Genomic DNA, 12,667 nt, shown 5'->3' with positions numbered 1-12,667 from the left:
CTCCCTTCTTGAACCCAGAAAGACAAAAAGAGAGGTGGGTGAACTATGCAGATAAATGGGATTTTAAAAGTGTTGCTCGCACAAAAAATGTCCACGTATGCGCAACGAGGATTTTTTTAAAACTGCATAATATATGTGTATTTGTACCCGTGCACGTGTAAAGAATAAGAGGGTGGGAAAGGAGCAGGGCAAAGGCTTACATACATAACTCCAAATTTTAAGCATGAAGCCCACAGTGTGCATATGTTAGATATTCGCATAATTTTACTATTGCTCCTAATGAGGAGCAGGTCTGAGGATCTTTAGGACTTATAGGACAGGATGAGGGGTCTGGGTCAACTGGGTGAGTGGGGAGGGGGGGGGAGTAGGATGAAGAACCAGAGAGGTCTGAAAGACCTCACAATTAACTGGACAATTAACTGGACAAACTGGTGGACTAATTGCAAAAGTGGGAATGTGTTTCACATGAGCATGTTTTAAAATTCGCTGACATACACATGTAAAAGCCGACAAGATCTTATGGAAGACACGCGTGCCAGCTGTGCTCGAGTAACCTCTTAAAATAAGGAGCACACCTATGTGCAGTTGGTGCATTCGAAAATATTCGCGTGCAAGTGTGTGCACAATTAAAAATTACAGCATATCCTCGCTTGAATGCCGATATGCTCATGTAAGGGCGTACGCGCATTCGTTTTAAAATCAACCCCTATGTGTTTCTGAATACTTATTTATTTTATATTATTTATTATCTATTTATTATCTTTTTGTTTTTTGTGTACCACTCTTGTTGTTTTCCTTTATCTTACAACAAAGCTATCATTGGTTGCATGCCACCCTAAATATAAATGGTTAAGAACACAAGAAATTGCCATGCTGGGTCAGACCAAGGGTCCATCAAGCCCAGCATCCTGTTTCCAACAGATGCCAAGCCAGGCCACAAGAACCTGGCAATTACCCAAAAACTAAGAAGATCCCATGCTACTTATGCAATTAATAGCAGTGGCTATTCCCTAAGTAAAATTGATTAATAGCCGTTAATGGACTTCTCCTCCAAGAACTTATCCAAACCTTTTTTGAACCCAGCTACACTAACTGCACAATCCACATCCTCTGGCAACAAATGCCAGAGCTTTATTGTGCATTGAGTGAAAAAGAATTTCCTCCGATTAGTCTTAAATGTGCTACTTGCTAACTTCATGGAATGCCCCCTAGCCCTTCTAGTATTCAAAAGTGTAAATAACCGATTCACATCTACTCGTTCAAGACCTCTCATGATCTTAAAGACCTCTATCATATCTCCCCTCAGCCGTCTCTTTTCCAAGCTGAACAGCCCTAACCTCTTCAGCCTTTCCTCATAGGGGAGCTGTTCCATCCCATTTATCATTTTGGTTGCCCTTCTCTCTACATTCTCCATCGCAACTATATCTTTTTTGAGATGCGGGGACCAGAATTGTACACAGTATTCCAGGTGCAGTCTCACCATGGAGTGATATAGAGGCATTATGACATTTTCCGTTTTATTATCCATTTTCTTCCTAATAATTCCTAACATTGTTTGCTTTTTTGACTGCTGCAGCACACTGAGCCGACGATTTTAAAGTATTATCCACTATGATGCCTAGATATTTTTCCTGGGTGGTAGCTCCTAATATGGAACCTAACAACGTGTAACTACAGCAAGGGTTATTTTTCCCTATATGCAACACCTTGCACTTGTCCACATTAAATTTCATCTGCCATTTGGATGCCCAATCTTCCAGTCTTGCAAGGTCCTCCTGTAATGTATCACAATCCACTTGTGATTTAACTACTCTGAATAATTTTGTATCATCCGCAAATCTGATAACCTTACTCATCGTATTCCTTTCCAGATCATTTATATATATATTGAAAAGCACTGGTCCAAGTACAGATCCCTGAGGCACTCCACTGTTCACCCTTTTCCACTGAGAAAATTGACCATATAATCCTACTCTCTGTTTCCTGTCTTTTAACCAGTTTGTAACCCATGAAAGGACATCGCCTCCTGTCCCATGACTTTTTAGTTTTCTTAGAAGCCTCTCATGAGGGAATTTGTCAAATGCCTTCTGAAAATCCAAATACACTACATCTACCAGTTCACCTTTATCCACATGTTTATTAACCCCTTCAAAAAAATGAAGCAGATTTGTTAGGCAAGACTTCCCTTGGGTAAATCCATGTTGACTGTGTTCCATTAAACCATGTCTTTCTATATGCTCTACGATTTTGATCTTGAGAATAGTTTCCACTATTTTTCCCGGCACTGAAGTCAGGCTCACTGGTCTATAGTTACCCGGATTGCCCCTGGAGCCTTTTTTAAATATTGGGGTTACATTGGCCACCCTCCAGTCTTCAGGTACAATGGATGATTAAATATTGACTGTCATTTATCAAGTCCCTTTACACTTGCAGCTTTACCTGGTATGATATGCCCTTCTTTTCTGGCTAATAATCTTTTAATTCATTCAACTCATAAAGCATATTTGGAATGTGATCGATTGAATGCCTCCTTCCTCCCTAAATGGAAATTTTCTAAACTTTCTTCTCCTTGGTACCATCCCCAAATTAAGCTTTCCAATAAATGCTTAAACTGGAAGACATAGCAAAAGAGTGGTCTATGGTTTCTGGAGCAGATCATCGATGAGGCTCAACTGTTATAATCTGATACTTTGGTTGTATGGTTTATTTTATCCCCATCCCAGCACTTTCACTGGTTTCAACTTAAACATAACATGAGATTTATTACTCTTATCTCCTTAACATGTTTTCCTTACCTAGCTTGTTTTTATCTTGATTATGGCCCGCTTGGTTATCTTGCTTATCATTTATATAAAACAATAAAAGTCATTACATTTCCTGTTTATATTGGACTGTACACCACCTGGATCTCGGAACTGGACTGTAATAACACTAATGTCGATTTGCCTTATCTTTGGAACTCTTCAGTTCGTATTTCACTTCCTTCCAGTATTACTCAATCTTTATTTTTTTCTTATGCATTGTTTGTTTACAGCTGGTCTATTAAAGGATCACCACTGCTGGTCTTCTGCTGCCCCCAAAGCATTGTTGTCTCATATGTTATTCTTATGCCCCTTTAGGAAATCAGTATGCTGTGCAGTATCACATATTCTTGAGACTGATTGCCCCATTACACATCACATTGTAACATTGCAAGCAACAGCTTTTCCCATCTTAACTTCCATCCCCCAGTAAGAAATTTCTTGACTTCCTATTGGCAATAGCCATCAAAATGATTCCCTCAAACAGGAAGAATAGTGGCACAATCACTTCCGGTGGAGCTCAGTCTGCATGTACTATAAATATGAGAAGGCCATTGCTATTAAGTTTCATAGACTGGCCCAGTGGTCCGTGGTGTGTAGGCCACTTGATCAATATTTAAGGACTCTATGCCTGTAAATGCTCTATGCCTGTAAATGCTCTTTAAATGCCTGTAAATGCCTGTAAATGCTCTTATCCAGCTTAAATCTAATCCTAAACCAATCAAAAAGTGAATTCATTCTAATCTCTCCAGATAACTGCAAAATCACTACAAATCCGCCAGCCAACTTGCAAACCTCAAAAGTAAGAGATTTAGGAGTCTCCATAGACAACAGGCTAAATTTGAAATCGTTTATCAACCAAACAACCAAAGACTGCTTCCACAAACTGCACGTATTAAAAAGAATAAAACCCCTATTTCACTTCCATGATTATAGAACAGTGCTCCAAGCAATAATATTTGCGAAAATTGATTACTGCAACTCCATCCTACTAGGCATCCCATCATCACATACTAAACCGCTCCAAATGATACAGAACACCGCAGCAAGAATTCTAACAAACAAAAGAAGAAGAGATCACATTACACCAGTCCTTAAAGACCTACACTGGTTACCAATCCACTACAGAATAATTCATAAATCCCTCACCACAATCTACAAGAATATTCATGGACTGGCTCCACTCCATCTACAAATAGCTCTTAAAAAACACTCCTCCAACAGACCCATCAGAGAAGCATATAGAGAATATCTACAGGTACCACACAACAATACCACCCAACATATAACATTGAGAGATCGGGCCTTCTCCACAGCAGGTCCCCCACTGTGGAACTCCATCCCCCTAGAACTAAGACAGGAACCATGTCTTCAAACCTTCAGGAAAAGACTGAAAACATGGCTGTTCATGAAAGCATTTCCGGACCCTTAAAGATTCACTACCATCAAATGCAGCATTGCTGATCATTTCCTATTAAACTGAAACAGTCTCTATCTACCAATCATTACAATGTTTTACTTCTCGTTAAACTGTTTATCTTTCCTCTAACTCTAATCCCAGTTAGAATGACCCCCGTTTTATTGTAACTTTTTTCTTCCATGCACTTGTTTTACTTTTTAATGTATACTCTTATGTTATTAGTTATTTACGTTATAATGTATTTCTCACCCCTTGTTTTATGTAAACCGACATGATACGAACTCCGTGAATGCCGGTATAGAAAAATACAAATAAATAAAAATAAATAAATAAATGTACTCTTGGACACAGTCTTTACACTGACGTATGCATTGCGTTTCTAATGTTTTGCATTCTGCTGCCTATTGCGTGATAGAGTTATATTTTCTTTTCTTTTTGTTACTCTTTACATTGTTTGGTATTCAATAAAAATATCTGAACTGAAAAAAAAATATTTGTTCCCCGCCCTTCCATAGTTCAGGGGGAGTACAATAAAAGCATTCACAGAAAATCTCGAACAGAATATAAAAGTAGCATATACATATACAGATCCTGAGCAGCCACAGGCATTATGCTGGAAAAGTTAACTAGATCAACTAAACAGGGATGTTTTTAAAGCTTTCTTTTATAAAAAATGTTATTGAAGTGAACGCAAGAGACATATACAATATGTTCCATAACAACACAACTGAAGGTACCTCAGTGGCAACAGGTACATAGAACAAGTAAACTGCTGTTCACAAACACTTTACATCACTTCCTCTTACATTTTCTCCCCCCTTGTTTTGTACCCCTTTACCCCTTGGAGCTTCCCTTCCCATCTGTAAATCCCTTTGCTCATTATCCTCTCGCAATTCACCCCTCAACATCCCCAAGATAGCTTTAAGACTACTGCAAAGGGAGTGCATACACCACTAATTTCAAGGGTATTACTACTAGCAGGATGCTTTTTTTTTTCTTTAAAAAATTGTTTTCAATTAAATCCCTTAGCAACTATTGGTAGAACTACAACAGAACTACAACAGATAACTGCAATCTGTTCCATCACTTTCTTTATACTAGTGCACATATAACAAAATATCTCCTCAAATCATTTACTGAGACTTAACAGAGAGAATAATGTGTAATTTACTATCCAGGAACAAACACAACTGTAATAGGTAAATTTGGTGAGGTGAGGATATGATCAAGGTGACTAGCATAGCGAGGTTTAAAAGAGGACAAGTTCCTGGAGGAAAAGCTCGTAAATCATTACTACCCAGGTAGACCACAGAAAGCCATTGCTATACTTGGGAGTGAGAAATAGGAATTAGATCTACTTTATGGGATCTCCCAGGTACTTGCGCCTGGATTGGCCACTGACAGAGACAGGAAGCTGAGTTCAGTGGACCTTGGTCTGACCCAGCTTGCAATTCTTATGTTCTTATAAACTATACAGGAATTTATCATTCTTTCCTGGTGAATCGTTTTATACATGTAGGGTCCCCTTGGATACTTAGCATTATATTTTCAGGCCTTAGCTCAAGGATATTTTAGTCCCTGAAATATGCACCCCTGCCAGTGGTGCATGAATGGAATGAACATTTAGTAAGCTTTCTGGAAACAGAACATTTACTACTCTGAGCAGAGAAGGCATGAGAATATTACCCCAACGGGAGCATAAGAAGTGGAACTCTCCTAGTTTTTGGAGAGTTCCGGAGGCTTTTGTCTCCAGAGGTCTCCTGAAGACTATTAAAGCAAGGGATGTCTGTAGAAGGAAAAAGGAAGAGAAGATTCTTATCTGTAGGCCTGCAGGCCAAGATGCATAGGAATGAGGATCTCTAGGCGTTGAGATTTTTTGAACTAGCTGCTCAGGGTGCAATGGGAAATGAAGCAAAGCATATAGTACGTGACAGTGGAGCACCTGAAAGTATATTTAGTTATTTATTTGCTTGATTTCTCTTGCAGTCATTCATTCATTCATTCATTCAGGTTCAGAGTGAAGTACAGCAAACAACAATGAAATGCAATCTTTAAAAACAAATAATAAAAAGACGATTAATTAAGTAGTGACAATAAAAAACGCAATAAAAAACAATTAACATAAAATAATAAACAGTATAACCCTATAAATAATAAATGTATCTAAACAACAGCATGTAGTCATTAATAACTCAAATACAACAACCAACCTAAACTAGCAGAGGCCTGGTGTGAATCGTAAAAACAAACAGAACACTCAAACATCATTAATTAAAAGCCATACTAAAAAGCCCGGCTTTAAATTACTATGCCTTCTCAAACTCAAATAATTCCCCATGAATCTCAGTTCTTTAGGGACATTATTCCATAGGCTTGGACCTACATATGAGAAGGTCTTTTTCCTCATTTCTTTTATGGATGGAATATCAAAGGTGAGCCCTAGCAGGAATGTTATACTGATTTTAAAGTGCCTTAATTAGGAGATTAATTAAGGAGCCTTCATTTGAGAGCCCTACAATAAGTACAGGTGTTGGGAAGACTTAAATTAAGGCACCTTATTTAGGCGCTCAGCACCTAAATTCATTTTCCTGCCCTGTACCCACTCACTTTTTAGGAATCTTAATTTAGGAGCCTTGTGGTTTAAGACACCTACATTTAAGTACTTTTAAATCTCAATCTCAGTGCTTTTATTTTTCCCATAGAGACAAATAAATTCACCCAGCTGCTCCAGGTCAGCAGCAGAGGGTGGAGAAAGGAAGAGCCAGTGACGCTGTTCACCCCTGTTTGAATGTGTACGTTCCTCTCTGTATCAGAAGTTACTGTTTCTGAAGATTTATTGTGAACCGTGGGAAGTATGGATGCTACATGTGCAAAATGTACTTATTGTCATATTATCCCCATTGACTTTTATGCTTGAGTTAAAGATTTTCCTTGGAACAACAATTATTTGTGTGTTGACTGTGATTGTAAAAATAGATCCCCCTCATAGCTATTTCTTTCTGATGCAACTGTGGGAGATAACGTGTGATACATTATTGCCCGCAGCGCTGCAGGCCCTTAATTTCCCTAAACCCCACCCAAACTCCTCTCCTTTCTCTAATTTAAATGTATAAACTGCGACGCGATAACAGCCCATCACAATTTGATGAATGACCCTGTGAGGCTGATAGCAAATGCTGCATCTATCAGGAAGCAACTGTGCCAATGAAAGCCCATCAGAATCAGTGAACCACATTTCTATAATACAGACTAAATCTGGAAACATATCTACAATTAACTTATTTACATGTCCACATCACTTTAAAAAAGAAATCACAGTTTGGTATTCATAGGCACTTTCGGGTCGATACAGTAAAGTCCGCAGGAGAGCGGGCGAATGCCCGATCTCCCGGCGTGCGCACAGGCCACTCTCCTGTGCGCACGATTCACTATTCAAATTAGGCCCGGCGGTAAAAACAGGCAAAAGGAGGCGCTAGGGACACTAGCGCGGCCCTAGCGCTTCCTTCTGGACCGAAGCAGCGGCTGTCAGCGGGTTTGACAGCCAACGCTCAATTTTGCCAGCGTCAGTTCTCGAGCCCGCTGACAGCCATGGGCTCGGAAACCGGATGCCGGCAAAACTGAGCGTCCGGTTTTCGACCCTATAGCCGCGGGCTGACTTCAAATTTATTTATTTTTTTTTACTTTTGGAAACTTTCGGGACTTCCGACTTAATATTGCCATGATATTAAGTCGAAGGGTACACAGAAAAGCAGTTTTTACTGCTTTTCTGTGCACTTTCCCAGTGCCTGAAGAAATTAACACCTTCCTTTGGGTAGGCGCTAATTTCTGAAAGCAAAATGTGCGGCTTGGCTGCACATTTTGTTTTCTGAATCGCGCGGGAATACCTAATAGGACCATCAACATGCATTTGCATGTTGCGGGCGCTATTAGGTTCGGGGGGTTGGATGCGCGTTTTCGGCCCCTTACTGAATAAGGGGTAACGCTAGCGCGTCGAAAACGTGCGTCCAATAGAGGGTTAACAGTGCGCTCCAACGGAGCGCACTGTACTGTATCGGCCCGTAAGTTAGCCAGATATGTCTATCCATTTGATAACAGGCTAGATTCTGAATATTGACCCCAGAGTTTACCCAAATTTTCTAAGTGAAATTGTCTTGTGCACATACATTCACTTTGAAAATTTGCAAGTAAGTACCATGGGACATGCACCGGCACAAAAAGATACATCTGACCTTTCTCTGCTGAGGGTGTAACTTGTATGGGTGTAACTTAGGGTTATGTATGTAAATGAAATATACAATTGTATTAAATGTTAAAAGCCACTTACCCACATTTAGTGCATTAATGAGGGTAAAACCTATTGACAATCCAATGGCATATATTGTAGCAATTTTCAAAAGCCCACTTACATGGGTAAAGTGCATTTACACATGTAAAACCCACTTTTAAATTTGTAAATGCTTTTGAAAATCAAAAAGTATGCACATTAGTCTGAGCCTTGCTCCAAATCCCCCTCACCCCCCAGGAACACCTCTTGCCAGTTTACATAAAAGTACATGCAAAACCAGGGCTATCTCAATTCAATAATCTTCCCATTCAAAACTGGGTTTTATGCACACAAATAGTTTTGAACATGAAGTCCACAAATGGAAAAGTTTGAAATAACTGTGTGGCTCAATACAGTTTCCGATTAACACCAAAACACTGTCCCTTTCCCCCCCACCCCCACCCTCCCCAACACACACAAACACAAAAATATCGGGAAGAAATTTTTCTTTCAAATAAGAAGAAAACATTCCAAAAATATATGAAAAGCTTCTAACCCACAAAACAAAAAATTCCAAAATCACAATATTCTACTCATGCAGACAGAAATCTCATGACCGGAGTCACACTCATCTTTCCATGTTTGTTTCCCCAGCCATCACCCACCCACTGCCTCTCTCCCCCCCAATTTAGAAATGACTTCCATATTTCAGATAAAGTAGGATCATTTTCTTTTTATTCTTGTATTACTTTGTCTAAAACTTATGAGGCTGATAAGAACATCCAAGCCAAATCAGACTTCGGTTTCACAAAATACTGACAAAAAAATCAACTGAAAGTAATCACCACGTCCTCCCCTGATAAATTCCATTTACCTCTCAGGGGAGGGCGAGGTCATTAGTGGGCTGCCTCAGGGATTGGTCTTGTGGCCAGTTCTCTTCAATATCTGTTTGTCTTTCTGCAGATGACACAATAGGCAATACAGCGAACACACCTGAGGGAGTAGACAGAAGGCAAAGTGACCTAAAAAAGTCTGGTCAAAGGCTTGGTAGCTAAATTCAATGCAAAGAAATACAGGTTCGTGTATTTGGGGGTGCAAAAACCCAAAGGAGCTGTGTACAACTGCAAGGGGGAGTTGCTGGTGTACACTGATCAGAAGAGAGACCTTGGCGAAACCATGTGATGAGGCAGTGGCTAGAGCCAGAGAGATGCATCAAGAGAGACAAAATCAGTAGAAAAAAAAAAGGAGGTGAGAATGCCTCTATATGGGTCACCAGCAAGGGGCAAGGCCTCACCTGGAATACTGTGTTCAGTTCTGGAGGCCGTATCAAATTTGGATTATCTGAATGCGCATCCCTAATGGGTTTAAATAAAACTTAGAGCCTGAAAGAGACTGGTGTTCCAAAAGTCTGACAATAAATTAGGCTCCAGTTTTACAAGTTCTTACAAAGGAGTTTGGAGCTTCAAATGCATTAGCCAGAAGGAACAAGTTTTTGGTTCTTGTCATCATGGTGCACAGCATGAAAAGTGATTATACAAAGAGCAGGAATCTCCAAGATGGAATCCCGGGCCTCTTCAGATAAAACCTTCTTCCTTGCTTGCCAGCTTTGAAAAATAGCATTTTGGGGCCCGGGGAATAAAACCTGTGCTAAAAGGGTTTACCATACAACTCAGTAAAATGTTTATGTGCATTTTAAAGCAGGACTTAACATGCTATGGAAAAACTGAACTGAGGGCAAGGTAAAAATTGCCATGAATAGCACGACGGTATGGATGCTAACCCAAAAAAAGATTGTCAGTGCTAACCGTAGCACAAAATCGCCATTCAAACTATCTTAAAGCGAAAAGTTCAGCTGGCAGGGAGGATTTTATTCCCCTCCCCTTCCCCCCTCCCCCGTTTTCCCTGGGCAAATTCTCCCCATCCATTCCGGCCCTACCAAAGAGAGAGAGCCAGGTGGCCTACCGAAAGACATCCCCCTTTCATTCCCCCCCCCCCCTCTCAACCAAAGTGGAAGGGCCCGGACTCCAGTGGGCCATCAGGTTTTTCTTCTTTGGTGGGGGGTGATGGAAGGAAGAAGAGTCTCTTTAGTGGGAGAAGGGGCAGAGTGGGAGAAAGGTAGGTCTCCGGCTGGTTATTGGGTAATTTGTCTTGGGGGAAGAGAGCGGCCAGGTTTGTTAGGGGGATTTCAGGATTTTCTGGGCCCAATGAGAATGTAACAACAGGTCTTAGGCAGGAGTTAAATTTTCCGGCTTTACATGAAAAATATCGTGTGCGGAGAGCTTACCACACTTTTGCCACTGGGCCTGATACAGCTTAATTTGCATATGATGCTCCCTCATTTACATAAGGCTAAGCACTAATATTAGCGCTTACATATTACCGCGATGGGGGACTGTCTTAAAGTGCATGTTAAGGCCTCACTGCCAGGGACACATGAACATGAATGTTGAGCTTAATTGTATAGGTCCTTAAATAATCCAAAGAATGCAAATGTTTTCAAAAGGAGAAATGAATGTACCAAATGTATTACAGAATATAAATCTGTAACCTGAAGAAAATGTGCACTTTTACTCAATAGCAATGCTTTGATCACAGCCAATTATGATCATTTGCCAGAGTGGAAAATAAGACTCATCTCATTTCCATGTGAGGAAAATCAATGCCAGATAGTTAAATGGCACTCCATTTCCAGCCAGGCTAAAACTGCTCAGCTCCAGGAAGGATCAGGCCGAAGGACAAATGCACATCGTGAAGTTCAAGTATTCCAATGCACATATGGCTGCCGAAACGTTCTTAGATCACAGTGAGATTGTGCAAAATAACTGCATGAATTAGGATAAAAGCAGAGGAACATAAAAACCACCAACTCGAGCAGCGACCGTTACTTCCAGAACTCAGAGCTTTGTAGGTTTCGCTCCATACATAACACTTTGTAGTTCATCTGTCCTGTCACTTTCCTTTGTGACTCACTAACTGATACTTAACTTTTTGGTGAATAATACTAAGAACGCCGTCTGCCCGTGAACCGTCTTGGCCTCTGTAGGTTAGCGTCAACACTGCAACACACTACTATTATTATATCGCTAAAATATCCGTTGCCCCATCGGGGTGTCTGTATCCATCCTGGGAGACCCCCGATGGTTATTAGAGAATAATATTTCTGTCTAATTTCTTTTTTGGTTGGTCATTTAAAAGATGTCACAACCTCCAAAGTACCCTATCTTTCCTGGGACCAGTGCAACAAACGGAATCCTTTTGTAGAAAACCATAGCTTAGAGTTGCCCTGGATTGTCAAATACAACAATACAGCCAGACCTTCTGAAAAAATAATCGTGAAATGCTAGTACTGCGACTTTTACTGAGTATGTTAACAAGTATTCCAGACTGGCCCACCATTTAGGCTTATTGTGAATGCAGACAGAATTAAGAGTATGTGTGGAGAGTTCCAACATATTTAAGCTGTGTTCCTCAAGTGCTAGAAGAAATGTGTTATAGTTGCACTTTAGCATTGCCTTCATCTTGATTTTATTTGGATTTGCTGATATTCTGATGCACAATTCACTGCCAGCTCTACCCTGTAGCTGTGGTCACAAGCCACCCTATATTTCTGCATCCCTGGTGCTAAGCTGGAAAACGAGGAGACGTCACTTACATCTTTGCCAGTGCATGTTCTGGGAGAGGCCGCAGTCTTTCCTCTTTGAAGCAGACAGCTTGGTGCGCTTGGGTGTTTCACGGCGTCAGTTCTGTGGTATATCTAGGAGCCGGCTTCTTTGCATGTGTTCTGACCCTGACAACTGATTTAAGAGGATGTTGCCTTCAGCTCTTTTAAAAGGCCCAGGTTCCCGCTGCAGAGTTGCATGTCATCACGCCCTCTGACCACAACAAGCAGCTCTGTTTTGCTTTTTTTCTCTCCCCCCCACCCCCCTCTTCAATCACATGCTGCACGTCTTCACGTTAGACAAGTCTCATCCATGGCTGAAGGTGTTCGGAAACAATGCCCTACTGCATTCTCACATCCTACCAATCTTTGCAGCTAAGGCTGAAACCAAAAGGCTTTTGAAATACTCCAAAAACAGCGGCAGGGGAATGCCTCAAGGTAGATTTTTAATGTATTTTTTAAATTGTCAACATCAGATGGCTTGCAGGGGTATTCCATGAGGGCATGGGCTTACATGAACTCAT

The 12,667-nt window shown here is 40.7% G+C and overlaps 1 protein-coding gene across 2 annotated transcripts in view; it reads right to left on the bottom strand.

Annotated features, from left to right (window-relative positions):
• The window catches only part of POU2AF1 (POU class 2 homeobox associating factor 1), a 42,677-nt gene extending 30,412 nt beyond the window's left edge, over positions 1-12,265 (bottom strand). For both annotated transcript variants that reach the window (XM_029573913.1, XM_029573914.1), the window contains exon 1: positions 12,138-12,265. In XM_029573913.1, the coding sequence (XP_029429773.1) occupies positions 12,138-12,153 (16 nt within the window). In that variant the 5' untranslated portion in view covers positions 12,154-12,265. The remainder of the gene's footprint in view (positions 1-12,137) is intronic.
• Positions 12,266-12,667: the final 402 nt, after the last annotated feature.

This window comes from Rhinatrema bivittatum, chromosome 12 (genome assembly GCF_901001135.1).
Source record: "Rhinatrema bivittatum chromosome 12, aRhiBiv1.1, whole genome shotgun sequence".
Taxonomy (NCBI): Eukaryota; Metazoa; Chordata; class Amphibia; order Gymnophiona; family Rhinatrematidae; genus Rhinatrema; species Rhinatrema bivittatum.
This window is presented reverse-complemented; position numbering and strand designations above follow the sequence as displayed.